The sequence below is a fragment of the Nansenia antarctica genome, assembly GCF_963989245.1.
Source record: "Nansenia antarctica genome assembly, chromosome: 8".
NCBI lineage: Eukaryota > Metazoa > Chordata > Actinopteri > Argentiniformes > Microstomatidae > Nansenia > Nansenia antarctica.
In genome coordinates, this window is record NC_137678.1 from 16,807,622 (window position 1) to 16,822,703 (window position 15,082).

The 15,082-nt window shown below is 42.8% G+C and overlaps 2 protein-coding genes across 2 annotated transcripts; one reads left to right on the forward strand and one right to left on the reverse strand.

Moving 5' to 3' along the window:
- Positions 1-11,852: 11,852 nt before the first annotated feature.
- On the reverse strand, positions 11,853-12,419 carry LOC308163746 (histone H1-like; the record flags this gene model as incomplete). Its single annotated transcript, XM_080537934.1, has 1 exon — positions 11,853-12,419. One exon carries the CDS (start codon positions 12,417-12,419, stop codon positions 11,853-11,855), a length of 567 nt encoding a protein of 188 aa, XP_080394060.1.
- An 831-nt stretch (positions 12,420-13,250) lies between these two features.
- Positions 13,251-13,637, forward strand: LOC308163945 (histone H2B-like; the record flags this gene model as incomplete). The annotated part of the gene is made up of 1 exon (XM_080538115.1): positions 13,251-13,637. The coding sequence occupies one exon, from the start codon at positions 13,251-13,253 to the stop codon at positions 13,635-13,637; it is 387 nt and encodes a 128-aa protein (XP_080394241.1).
- Between the last annotated feature and the right edge of the window lie 1,445 nt (positions 13,638-15,082).

The following is a 15,082-nucleotide window of genomic DNA, read 5'->3' on the forward strand; positions in this document are numbered from 1 at the left end:
GAGGGCGATGATGAACAGTGTGCAAAGGTCCGCCAGCAGTGTTCATACCAGGAGATCTCACTGCAGAAGATAATCATGGAAGTATAAAATAGACAATGTTTTATTTAGATCCAAAGGACTAAAAAACATTGTTGGCATAAAATGCAGCTTACCAGTCTCTTTTCCAACTGCAGTCAAGGTGCCAGTTTGCACCGGTGCAGACGTGGTTCGCTGACCAGTCAATGGGGTAGAGGCTGCAGACAGAGTCACCGGAGCGTTCTGTACACCAGTCACTGCACACAACAACACAGAGGATACTATCCAGTCTCAGAGGACACCATCCAGTTTCTGTACAGTTACATGTATTTGAATAGTATACACATTAAATACCACAAACTTTCTATCTCCAAAAAGAAGAGGAATGGATAGGGATATCAGTCTCACCTACGACATCGTCATCCTCTTCCTCCTCAGTCAAGTCTATAACTCTTGATCGTTTTACTGGATCCACCAAACAAAAAACAACAAGTTTAGAACACCACAGCAGAAATCGTACAGCTCCGACTGACAAATCAGTTAGGATTTCAGAACACTAGATAGAACCTAGAACACTCTCCATTAGACTCATGATGACAATGAGGATACTCTGTAAAGTCCAAGAGTGATTGGAATAAACATGGGGCAACCACCTTACTGTAGAACTACAAATATAGGACAGTGACCTCACCGTGGGAATGAATTAGCTGGATGAGGTTAGGCAAAATACAACTGGACTTGAAAAGCCAGCTAAATGACAGCACCACACCTATTGATTTGAAAGCTGCTTATAGAGGCCAGAAGAGTGGATTATGTCCCAATAAATGGATAGTACAGTATAGTGGAAGTGGAGACATTGTACATGCAGTAAATGGCATTGATTCCCCAACATGTTGGAACCATTCCTTTGAGATTCTGGTCCATGATGACATGATTGCATCACACAATTCATGCAGATTTTTCAGGTGCACTTTCAAGCTGTGAATCTCCTGCTCTACCACATCCCAAAGGTGTTCTATTGAATTCAGATCCTTTTACTGGAGAGGCCACTGAAGAACACTTCAGTTTATTGTCCATGAAACCAGTTTGAGATGGCTTTTGCTGACATGACATGGTGCATTATCATGCTGGAAGTAGCCATTAAATCATGGGTAAATCATGGCCATGAAGGGATGCACATAGTTAGCAACAATACTCAAATAGGCGGTGTGCCAAGAAAACATTCCCCACACCATTACACCACCTGAATGAATATATATATATACACACATCTATGTATTTATTATGTTTTCTTTTGTCGAGTTCCTCCACCTCGTCTTCATCATGCCGAACCCACCCCCCCGGGCGGCGGTGCGGTTGTGATTGAAGCCCTTCTGGATGCTGTACTCCACTGGCTCTCTAAACGGCATGAGGGCATGAGGATACACACCAGCTTCTCCATACAGAGGTATGCAGTATCTTCTACCATGAAGTACTCATCAGGGGGGTACTTTGCGTAAATTGAGGACTGTTTCAGGATGGTCGCCAACAAAGGTGTGTATGAACTTGCCATCGCTTTCAAAGACGGCCTGCAGCTGGACAGAGGTGAACCCAGCAGTGGTGCTTTTGCATGCCCAGAAGCACACTCAGGGCCTCTCTGGAAATCCAAAAGTCTTTCATCAGGTCTTGACTTAAGTCATAATAGGTTTGCATCAGTGGGATCAATGTGATGGCATTTCAACGTTGTTGAAAATCAATGACACACTCACTAGTCAACTAACACAGCTTGTTTTGTGAGCCTGCTAACAATGTAAAGTAGTACATTCACAGAATCTATTCGCTTGCAATATTTTGGCTTGACTTTCATGATTTTCAACAACGTTGACATTTATTAAACATTTACAGATTTAAAGTCTGAACATTTGGATTGGTTGCCGACTTCACCAGCTGCCATCACAATGTGTTAATAAATGTAATGAATGTAGACAACTCCCATCTGAGAAAGCAATAGTGTCTTCTGTTTTTTTGTTGCTTCCTTTGGGTTTGCAAGTGATTCGGCACCAGAGAACAAGAAGGGAAAACCAGCAGACACTGTGTCTTATGATGAGACTTGTCAAAATAGGCCTGGATTTCCCTTTAGCGATGTTGATGGAATACCACCCAGGTTTTTGAGTTCCAACAGTACAATTATCCTTTGGAATTATTGGAATCATTGAAGGATTATTTGTCTTCATTGTCACACACCTTTGGGGGTTTCTTGACATTCTCCATGGCCTGGTTGACAGCTGCAAACTTGTTGGAGATGCTAGCAAACTTTTTCTGAGAGGATACAAAGGTAACATAGATAATTGTAATCTACATAATATTCCAATTATCCTAGTCAAGTAATTATTATTTGTAAAGCACATATAAAACAACTTGCGCTGACCAATTGCTGTACATCGATTTAAAATCACAATAAAGGCAATAAAAACACAATATATAGAATCACAATAACATAAGCATAAACACATACATAGAAGGTACACAAAGAACAACAAATCAAAAACCACATTAAGGAAACATAAAGAATATAAGTATGTTTTAAGCCTAGATTTAAAGAAGTCGATAGAGGGGACATATCTGATTGAGAGGGGGATGCTATTCTACAGTCTAGGGTCTGGCACGGTTACCCCTGAGCTTGAGCCTTGATTTCAGGACAGCTTAGGGAGCCCTAAGCTAGATGAACTGAGGCACCTGGAGGTGGAGTAAGGGGTTAAAAGGGCAAACAGGAGGACCTTAAAGTCAATCCTGAACCGCACTGGAAGCCAATGGAGAGAGGCCAGAATTGGGGTAATATGGTCTCTCTTCCGGGGACCTGTCAGGAGCCTGGCAGCAGCGTTCTGGACAAGTTGCAGGCTGGACAGGGATGCCCGACTAATCCCTGTCTAAAGGGAGTTGCAGTAGTCTAGTCGTGAGGTTATGAAGGCGTGGGTGACCCTCTCAAGGTCTTTGAATCAGAGAAAGGGCTTGATTTTTGCAATTGTCCGTAGCTGAAAGAAACTGGCTTCCACTACTGTATTAACCTGCTTGTCAAACTTAAAGGCGGGGTTGAATGTCACACTAAGGTTTTTGACATTGGGTTTGACAAAAGGGGCCAGACTGCCTAGGCTGTTGGTGATTAGATTGGTGGAGTCGGGGGAACCGAATAGGACCACTTCAGACTTCTGCCATCCAACATTGATGTCCTCAAGTCCTCAAGGAAGTGTGTGTGTGTGTGTGTGTGTGTGTGTGTGTGTGTGTGTGTGTGTGTGTGTGTGTGTGTGTGTGTGTGTGTGATCTGCAACACAACTAACCTGCATGCTGTTGACTACACTCTCGTGTTTGGAATACCGGTAGTCCATTTTGTCCACCCTGTCACAGAGCTCCTGAAGGCTCTTGTCAAAGATGGTGAGCTGCAGCCGCAACTGTTCCGCTACCACCTACACAGTAGGAAAGAACAGGAATAGAATACAATTCTTTATTATCCGTTCTGATGTTTTCTCTCCATCATATGATCATATCACAGCAAATGGAGAAGAAGGAAAGGTAGAGAGGACTTTAATGAGTCAGTGACAACAAGAGGGCTCTTGAAAATGCCGAAATCTAACCATATTATTCCAAGTCTCACAACACAGGAAATGTGCTGTACTTTTGACAATGATTTGGGATGCTTTGAGATGCTGTTTATGTATTTAGACCAGTGGTTCTCAAACCTCTCCTTGGGGACCCCCAGCCGCTCCACATATTTGATCTGTTCCACCACCAGCACACCTGATTCAATCAAGTACAAATCATAATTGCGTTGTACTTGATTAGTTGAATCAGGTGTGCTGGTGGTGGAACAGATCAAATATGTGGAACGGCTGGGGGTCCCCGAGGAGAAGTTTGAGAACCACAGATTTAGACAAATAAATATTACGGGAATCATGGATTTCATATCAAGGGAATCATGGATTTCATATCAAGGGAATCATGGATTTCATATCAAGGGAATCATGGATTTCATATCAAGGGAATCATGGATTTCATATCAAGGGAATCATACATTTCACCAACCTTCTCCAACCTGTGTTGGCTATTCTGGCTCCCACAGATCTGTAGCTCCAGATGTGCCTCCAGCTCTTCCCCATCCACTGTCGTTGGCATCTTCTCCTCCATCTCCATCTCCACCTCCTCTCCATCCTCCTCTCCATCCTCCTCTCCAACTGGATCGATCCACTTCTTCCTCATCAGCCACTCCACCTCCCCTTCATCCCTTACTTCATCTACTCTGGGCTTCTCAGCCGCTTCTCCTTCCCTTGCTCCCTCTACTGTTGACCTATACTCAAGTCCATCCACCTCCCCATCCTCCTCTTCTCTATCTAGTCTGGCCTTCTTCCGACTCTTTAACTCCTCTTCATCCCTCACGCTTCCAGACAGGTCTCTTTTCCGTTGTGGGGCAGGCTCCTCCCCCCAATGTTCTTTTCCTTGGTGAGAAAGAACAGCAAACATGCAGTAAACATATAGCTCAGAGGTCAGTTGGTTAAAAGTCTATGGGCCGGTTTCACAGACAAGGCTTAAGCCTAATCCTGGACTAAAAAGCATCTTCAATGGAGATTTTACATTGAAAGTGTGATTTAGTCCAGGACTAGGCTTAAGCCTTGTCTGTGAAACCGGCCCTATAACGATTAATCGACTGAAAATATATAAATAAGAAAGTGTATACTCAAAGAGTTGTTTTCTTTCTAACCCCCTATAATGTTTCTCTTGAGACATCTACTACCTCCCTGTACCGTTTCTCCTGTGTCATATAAAAAAAAAAATGTTTTGTTATTATTATTTGTATTTAAAAATAGCACGACAACTGACAATGGCACCTGGATTGAGCTTAGATTACTTTTTCCTACTAAGACTGGTGGGTAGATGATTCACATACTTAGTCAAATGTATTTGTTGTAAGTCGCTTTGGAATAAGGCGTCTGCTAAATGCCAAAAATGTAAATGTAAAAATGTAAATGTTTAAGATGTTAGTGATTTCATCCCTCAAAAACACATCTGAACAGACTTTGCCATACGGTTGGCGTACATTTGTCAAGGTTGATGAAGAGAAGAGCTAGAGTATGGTTTACCTTCATCAGCCAGAGGGAGTGTTGCACAAGGTGGAGGAGGATCAACTAGAGCAGAACTGTGAAAACTTTTCATCGTTTCCACCTCTCCTTCTGTACTTTCTCTGTGTTCATCCTCTTTATTACTTCCCTTGTGTTCCTTCTCTTTCTCTTCTTGACTTTTTCCATCTTCACCCTCTTTCTCTATGTCACTTTCTATGGGTTCCATCTCTGTCCCTTCTTCACATTCTACCTGGTCCTGCTCTTTCTCCTCACCCCTCTCCTCATCCCTCACCTCATCCCTTCCCACCAGGCTCTCTTCATCCTCACTAAGCATCAGGAACCACGGCCTGACATCCTGGTCTGACTCAGCCGTGTGTGACGAGGAAGGGCAGGGGGAGTTCATGGTCAGTTCTTCCAGAATCAATCCAGTGCCAATAAGTGGAAGCAGCTGGGGGGGTCCCCCATCAAGCCCTCCCTCTGCCATCCCTTCATTTTCTTCACCCACCTCCATGGGCACTTCATCTTCAGTGTGCTTGCCATTTTCCAGTGGTAGGAGCTGGGGTGGGGATGGCGCAGAGCACCGGGGGGGAGAGTAGTGTGGAGAAACCCCCGTTGCTGTCGATCACTGTTTTTCATTGTCTTTCTGGCCTGGACATCATCCATGCTTGGCCTGAGAGGTGGGGGAGGGAGAGAAAGAGAATACAAATAAGAGCTTGTACTGATCTGGGCAAAAAAGCGTTTAAGTACGCTGCCCCCTCTGCCTGGAATACTCTCCAGAAAGAGTTAAAATTAAAAGAACTAATCAGTTATGATGCTTTCATAATGATTGTAAAGGTCTTAGGAGGTGAAAGTATTGGAAATTGTCATTGCTTTTAATTCAGTATCTGTGCCCGCCCAAACCTGCTTTTAATTTATTGTTATTTTGTATTATGTCTATCTGTGTATTGAATGTATGCCTGTGTCCCTGTGCTGCACCTCTTGGCCAGGTCCCTCTTGGAAAAGAGATTCCTTATCTCAATGAGGTCACCTGGTTAAATAAAGGTTTAATAAAAGAAAATATTTTTTAAAAGAGGTGGGGGGGGAAAGGAGGAGAGAGAGAGAGAGAGAGAGAAAGCAGGAGGACGATAATTGATATTAGTAACATTGAGAAACAAAGTACTGGTGTCAGAACTCTCAAACTATGACAAACGCCAGAGGGTGCAGCTGTTACACTGACATGGGCTCTGTTTTTATGTCGTCCATCATGCTTCTGTTGTGTTGCGTGTTATACTGGTACTTGTATGTTTTTATTTATTTTACATCTAATCATCTGTTCATGGCAATATTCCAACAAGTTATGTGAGCGAGCACTCTCTTAGGGTTTAAATGATAAAGATCCAATGCACACTGACAATACTGTCTTTAACAGTCGAGCAATAGCAAAATGCTGACTCTTCTTTCCAAACATGTAAAAGGCTAGCCTAAACAAAGCAGTCACATAACAAAACGACATTATTGTGGATAAATTAATATTCTGAATATGCTATTCAGCCCACCCTATGTTGAATGGGAAGTAGCTGCAGTTGTTGTAAGCCAACATTAGAGGGTGCTGTCAGATGTATCTTTGCGTATAGGCTACTGACTCCACCTCTCGAAAAAACAGGGTGCACTTTAGGCTCCTCTTAGACATCTGTCTCCTGCCCTCTTGCACTCTAGTAAATCATTAAACTTGTACTGATGTGCTATCTTGGCCAGGTCTCCTCCGAAAAAGAGATTTCTATCTCAAAGGACTTCCTGGTTAAATAAAGGTCACATAAAAAAAACATGGGTCTCCAAACAGAGTTTTTTCTAGAGGCACACTTAAAACAGGGTGTGTGAGAAATCTCCCAGAATGCCTTGCAAATCATCAGCAAGCAACAAAAGAAACCCACAAATGTAATAGGGGTTAACTTCATTAATAAAGATTTAAATATTAGGATACCCATCGTATTATCTTAGTTTAATGTCGTTTAAATCTATTGTAGACCTTTTCTTGATAACAGGCATAACAAAAAATCAGTAGTATGCTGATTTGTGCAGTCATGCATTTTGGCATATTTCCATGTTGCATTTCCCCCCTTTGATGGCATAATGACACCAGAAATGTAACTGTAGTCCAGCAGCGAAGTTGTTGCACTTGTTACCTCCAATATCAGTGCAGACTGGCATGGTACGAGCACAAGTTGCTAGCCTACAGAGCACCGCTATTCTGTCATGAACTGGCCTGGTAATGAAGCATTGTTCTTGTTGTATTTGATGACCTGTTTGATTGATTGATACAGCGGCGATTCTACATTTGGGGCAGTGCCCCACCAGATGATGCTGTGGTGCAACATGCTCATTACATCTGAACTTTGTGGCAACATGTATTTAATATTTAATGCAAAAGTGATTCAATGGTTAAATTGGTGTGTATAAATATAATAAACTTGACTCACTATCCTTATAGTGCTGTTTTGGAGTAATTTCTCGTGTGTGTGTGTGTGTGTGTGTGTGTGTGTGTGTGTGTGTGTGTGTGTGTGTGTTCTTATGCTGCAGACTGCACTCCCTGTCCTATCTCTCTGCTGTAGGGCAGTGGAGCACTCTCCCCGTCATGAGCGTGATTGTCAGAAGCAGGGAAAAATTACAGTAGGTGAAGGGGCAGAAATGTTTCTGCCCAATGAATGTTGCCTAGCAACGGGTGGCGAAAAAATATTAAACGTTAATGACGGTAACATGGCCGTGACAGGAAATAATCACAAAGCAATTCAGTTGATCTATTGTAAGTCTGTCGCTAATAACTAGCTAACAATTAATTGTGTAGTTCATCATCAATCATCCAAAGTTCATAGTTCAATCATCCAAGATCATCGGCACCCCTCTCCCATCAGTTGAATCACTGTATCTCAAACGCACCACAAACAGAGCACATCAAATTATCTCTGACCCCTCCCACCCTGCTCACCACCTGTTTCAACTGTTGCCCTCTGGACGGCGCTACCGATCCCTGGCCACCAAAACATCCCGTTTCAAAAACAGTTTTTCCCCTCTGCCATAAGGACTCTCAACACCTGACTCACTGCACTTTATACATTGTAAATTGTAAATATGTTCTTGTCTTGTGGTTATGTGTGTTCATGTCCATGTAATAGTCATGTGCAATGTGTGTATGTTTTTTTGACACTGCTGTTTGAGCTGTACCGAAAACAAATTCCACAGACCTAGGTCGTGTGATCATTAAACTATTCATTCTATTCATTCAGTTACTGTTTGAAAGTTCAGTGGCTCACAATTAACTGTTATACTTAAAGTAATTTACTATAACAATGGTTGTGGTGCATACTTACGCCAAATTTGAGTTGTTCCCTTCGGTTCACGCGATCTTTGTATAGAACACCTCTGCCACGTGACACTCCGTCCAAAATATGTGGACACACATGCGCTCAAATACGGTATTTTACTTTCTAAACATGGACATGTTTCATATGTGCTGAACATAATATATGCTCACATATATCTGACAACCGCAAACATTATTTTACACATGAACTACGCCAGCTAACTGTCAACAGTTCCAAGTATATCCAGCTGCATCCGACACGCGCTTCACCCGGACGCATGAAGACCATATTTGGTTCGAGTGCGTGATCATACCGCGCCTGCATATTTGCATATTTGGTTCGGACTACGTCATCGCCTTACTACGGTGGCTGAGGACGATTTCAAGTTCATATTTCAAGTATTTATGGATATGACAGATCATTCGCTTACTATGCATTTCGATATGAGATAGATGCATTTTTGTATTTCAAGTATTTATGGATATGACAGATAATTTTCGTCCCATTCACTTAATGCTTAGTTTTTTTAAAACAAACCAAATAAACACATTTCCAGCAATGGATTCTACAGTTAGGCCCATATATATATATATTTGGTCACAGACAGAATTTGTGTTATTTTAGCTGTTTACCAAAACATCTTAGTTACAGTCATACACAAGTTACAGTCATATAATGAATATGAATGAATGAATGAATCTTTATTTCGAACATGATTTAAAAATAAAAATACTAAATAACAAATAACTAATATGTAGAGTACAGTCCTATCAATTGTTCGAAAAGGAGTAGGAAGAAGCCTGTCCTACCCCTGTTTATACTTAACAATTATGCTTACATTATATAATCCAATTAATTAATACATATATTTCAGTATCATCCGTTCTAATACTTTTTCATTCTTAATATTGACACAAAATAAATAAATAAACATAATTTTTCCATTCTTAATACTGAAACAACACAAAATAAATAAATAACAAACATCAGTATCCACAATGTAATACAGAAGAAAAAGACACAGAAAACCACACCTTAGTTTCCAGAAGATTAACAACCTTCCCTGTCCTAATTTTGGTATTTAACAAAAATAATTTCTTTAAACCTTTTTTTAAATAGAGCAATATTTCTGCTTTCCTTCATATTTTCCTCTAGCCCATTCCATATGGTAACTCCGTAGAATGATATGCATCTGCTCCTGAGATGGAGGCGAGCATAACCCTTGTTAAAGTTGTGGTTACCTCTCAAATGATATCCCTTATCCCTCTATAAATCATTTGTTAATGTTACCTGGGAGTTCTTGAGTCTTTGCTTTATACATTAACTGTGCCAATTTAAATTTGAATAAGTCCATGAGCTTTAAGGCATTTGACATTAGGAACAAGTTATTTGTGTGATCACGATATCCGACCTTATGTACAATCCTCATAGCTTTTTTCTGTAGTGTAATCAATGGGTTTAAAGTGCTTTTATATGCATTTCCCCATATCTCCACACAGTAACTCAAATAGGGTAAGACAAGAAAACAATATAGAGTATACAACATCCTCTGTTCCAGAATATGTTTTGCCCTACACAATACTGCAATACTCCTTGATACTTTGGATCTAACGTATCTTATATGAGATTTCCAACAGAATTTACTGGGCTTAAAGTGCAGACTCTCAGCTTTAGGTAAAGGGTATTCACATCCAAATTGAAGGAAGGGTTTATGAATTATAGCTCTTTTATATATAATAACCAAAAGTAACTAGACAATTGACTCAAAAGCTGTTTCATGGGCCAGTGTGGGCTATTTATTCCTTCATTTATTTATCAATTAAGCAGGTAAAAGGTCAGTGTAGCATTTGGAAGCTGTTGCTGTATACGCACAACATGCATGAATGAATGAATGAATGGTCTTTATTGTCATTGATATAGTACAGGTACCAAACAACGAAATTTGGGAGGGGGGGCTCCCCTGGTGCTAGGAAAGAAAAAAAAAGAAAAAAAAACAAGAAGGGAAAGGAGCTGGTTTACATAAATAAAGGCTATGTACACTATCCACTATACTATACTGTACAAATGAAACACTGTGCTGTACTCTATGCTATGCTATACCTATTCTAATATTTCCTATTCTCTGCAACCTTATGTACCCTAGGGTTGTCATATTGCACATAGTGTTATTGCACATTCATTTAAAGTGTCGCAGTTTGCAGGCTTGAAATGTACACATTTGTGCCTCAGCACTACACCTGATGCAGTCAACAGAGCTCTCAATGCAAGTGAAACAGGCCATCCTTAGGCTGTAAAAACCAAAAAAAATCCACCAGAGAGATAGTGGGAACATTAATAGTGGCCAAATTAACTGTTTGGTACATTCTGAGAAAAAAAGAATGCACTGGTGAGCTCGGCACCACAAAAAGGTCTGGACGTCCATGGAAGACAAGAGTGGTGGATGGGTTCACCACAAGATTGGGGGTTCACCACAAGATTCAAGCCATTCACCGCCCAGCAGTTTGTTCAGCTCCTCGTTGTTACGGACGGCCAACTGCAGATGACGGGGGATGATACGAGACTTCTTGTTGTCGCGGGCGGCGTTGCCGGCCAACTCCAGGATCTGAGCAGTCAGGTACTCGAGCACGGCGGCCAGGTAGACCGGTGCGCCAGCGCCCACACTATGGGCATAGTTGCCTTTGCGCAGGAGCCTGTGGACACGGCCCACTGGGAACTGGAGTCCAGCTCGGGAAAACGGGTCTTTGCCTTTGCTCCGGCCCTGCCTCCGGTTTCACCTCTTCCTGACATCTTGAAACTTAAAGCGAGTTCTGTGCTAGTTATAGAAAAAGTGGATACTAGTCGCTCGCTTGGAGTGCTGTTCTTATAGCTCAGCCTGACCAGCGTTCATTGGCCACTGGGCCGATGACACCTCATCCAATCAGCAACCCGGATACGCGCGCCTCTTCCCGCCGCTCAGCGATTGGCCGCTGTTTCACTCGGCCTTTGTGAGTTTCCCTCGCGCGCCAGAAATCAAAGTTCAAATCAAACCAATAATTTCCTAATAATATACTAAATAGCGAAACAATACTCCTTATTGGCATTACAGCGAAAAGTGAAGTGCATTAGGCTATCACAGTTCTCCCCATACGCAATGTAGTAGACCATTTCTACTTCTCGCTCACGCAGAGACCGAGTGAGTTAATATATCGTTTGTGTAAAGTATTAAACCCTCATTAAGGCCATTTCAATATTTAATATAGCTATTATTCTCGTGTGCATAGGTCAGTGATTGAGACTGGTGTAAAACGGACCTTCTTATTTGAGAAAGTTCCGTTATGTCAACATGGATGAAAATGCACTTTTTATGGAAAGGTGGGTGGCTCTTAAAAGAACCTTTTTTTGTGGTGTCAACATGAACACTGTCAACACAAGTTTACTTCTTTGGGGCTGCCTTCTTTGCCGTGGCTGCTTTGGGCTTCGCTACCTTGACGGCCTTTTTGGGGCTCTTGGACGGGACTTTCTTCACAGGTGCGGGCTTCTTAACCTTCTTGGGGCTCTTGGCAACCTTCTTAGCGGCGACGGGCTTCTTTGCAACGGCCTTTTTGGGAGACTTCTTAGCGGCGGCGGGCTTCTTTGCTACTGCCTTCTTGGGTTTTGCGACGGCGGCTTTCTTCACCGTTTTCTTGACCGCCTCCTTGTTAATCTTGAAAGAGCCGGAGGCACCGGTGCCCTTGGTCTGGACCAGCGTGCCTTTAGTGACGAGGGTCCTAACGGCGACCTTGACACGGGAGTTGTTCTTCTCCACGTCGTAATCACCGGCAGACAGCGCCTTCTTGAGCGCGGCCAGGGACACGCCGCTCCTCTCCTTGGATGCGGACACGGCCTTGACGATGAGCTCGGCGACGCTGGGGCCAGCTGCTTTCTTGGGTCTGGCTGCTGCTTTCTTCTTAGGTGCCTTGGCCGGAGCGGCGACGGCGGGGGCTGGTGCGACTTCTGGCATGTCTGTAAAAAGTGTCGTTTGTTGCGGGCTACAAATCACTCTGCGATGCTGCTCTGTGATAATGAAGCTCAACCCGGAGATGGGGGCTGGTCTTAAACGCGACATGAGAACCGTACAGACTCAACCCTCTATGCTCGGCAATCTTGGCTGACAAAATGTGCTGGCGTCTGTGTTTTCTCCTCGCCTATAATGGGCCAAAAGTCACCGATGGAACCGACTTGAGGTCCAAATTTGAACGGACCAGCGAGCAGACATGCCTCCGTTCAGAATAAAATCATGTGGGCCGCGAAGGCCTCGTGTATTTTGTTGTGATTCGCTCAAAACCCCGCCGTTCCACCATCGGAGGGAGCGATGCGCACAGCTTTCCCTGTGCTATTTGTGTCCTAAACTGCTTAAACATGTATACGATTGCGACCAATACTCGTTGTCCTGGTAGCCAGGTTGTTTGGCTGGGAGTTACAAGGTTGAAGGTTCCCCAATGTGGTGCTGGGCGTTTTAAATGTGAGCTCTTTCGGGGGGGGGGGGGGCAAAACACAATCGCCTGGATTGATTATCTTCCCTGTCCTGAACCTGTGAGTTTTGTGAGTTGACCCCCTCACAAAGAAATGAAGTCTATAATTTGAATAGCAGGTTGATTATAACAGTTGGAGAGAGACGACCTATAATGGAGATTCATGGCCAAGCCCGGGAAGCAGACCCGCGGACGGAAGGCGTTCATTGGCCACTGGCTCGATGTCACCTCATCCAATCAACGAAGAGGGAGACTGTATAAAAGTAACTCGGAGTCTGTAAATCTATCTCTACTTCAACTGGAAGAAGAAAACTTGCGCGATGAACGGAACCAAGAAAACCGCTCCTATGTCCACCGGCAGAGCCCCCAGGAAGCAGCTCACCAAGACAGCCACCAAAACCGTCAAGAAGCGCAGAAAGTCCAGGAAGGAGAGCTACGCTATCTACGTGTACAAGGTCCTGAAGCTGGTCCACCCCGACACCGGCATCTCCTCCAAGGCCATGGGAATCATGAATTCCTTCGTCAACGACATCTTCGAGCGTATCGCCCGTGAGTCTTCTCGCCTGGCCCACTACATCAAGCGTCGTACCATCACCTCCAGGGAGATCCAGACCGCCGTGCGTCTGCTGCTGCTTCCCGGTGAGCTGGCCAAGCACGCGGTGTCCGAGGGCACCAAGGCCGTGACCAGGTACACCAGCTCCAAGTAAACAGATTTTCGTCTGTACTGCTTACCCCAAAAGGCTCTTTTAAGAGCCACCCACCCTATCAAAAAAGAAAGCAATTCCATAGTGAGATGACCTCTCGTGCTACAAATCAGTAGAATGTATATGCTGTACTGATTGTGTGTATTGTAACAAGTAAGTAAAATTATACAGTATTTATACAGCACCTTTCCCAGACCAAGGGTCTCAAAGTGCTTTACATAACAAGGAAGAAAACACAAATAAAACATAGTAATACAGGAGTGAAAGCCACAGCAGGTTAAAACAGGCAGAAAGTATACATAACATAACAAGCATGTATAAGGCATATGTATCAATTACTCGATGTTACAATTTTCAAAGACTCCAGTCCTTGAACGCGCAGGAGGTTTTGCGCGCCTTTTTGGTTCCTCACTTGTTTGTTGTTCACTAGTTGTCTAAAACGGTTTCCTCTATTAATATAATGGACAGGAGTGACTACACTGCATACATACGCATGGCCAATTTCTCGGGACAGGTGGATTTAAAATAAATAATAAAATATAATAATAGTTTAAACGGCGTTCACATGTGGATCTACCATCACCTCCAGGGAGAATCAGACCGCCTGCTACTGCTCCACAGCAGATGAATGTGTGTATCTTAAACGGCGAAGACAAATGTAATCTTCTTGCACTTGAATAGCATTAAGGTTGATGCAGGCTCACTAGTCAGCTACCTGGACAGAACCTCAAGAACCAATGATGTGAACGAGATCGGTCATGCATGTCTTTGAATTGTAATAATACCACTAGGTAGCGGGTTTTGTTTATGTAGTAGGGCTTTATATAAAAAAATGAGTTATGAATAGATCTACAGGATTTAATGGTCCAGCCAGCCATTTATACAGAATGCAATGATGAGGATAACAACTATCATCTATGATAAAGCGATAATCAAACACCGCCATGAACGAACTGCCCAGGTAGCGGGACACACCCAAGATGCAAACATGAATCAAATAAAAACAATTTGTGATATGGTAGAACATAGATTGTTATCTTTCCAACATTAAGTATCATTCTCATTCTCAGCCCACCAAATGCTCTCTGCAGGACAGTTAATGCGGACTATAGCTCAGAAAGAGCCTGGTCAGTCGTGGGGGCAATAGCATACTGTACAACAGTGTCATAAGCATATATATTATTGTATTATTGGTGAATATTAATACGATTAATACGAGGCTCAAGGACAGCCAAGCAGCGGCAGAACCATTATATTATATTATATTATGTTACATTACAAATGTGATGTAATCTAAACACCCCGGTCCACAAAGACCCACAAACACATGGAGAGAGGAGGCAGGCTGACTACGTCACCATCGATAAACAACACATACATAAGCACATTTAATTTATTGAATTTACTTATTACTATTATTTATTTATTTACAAACAAAGTTATGATTG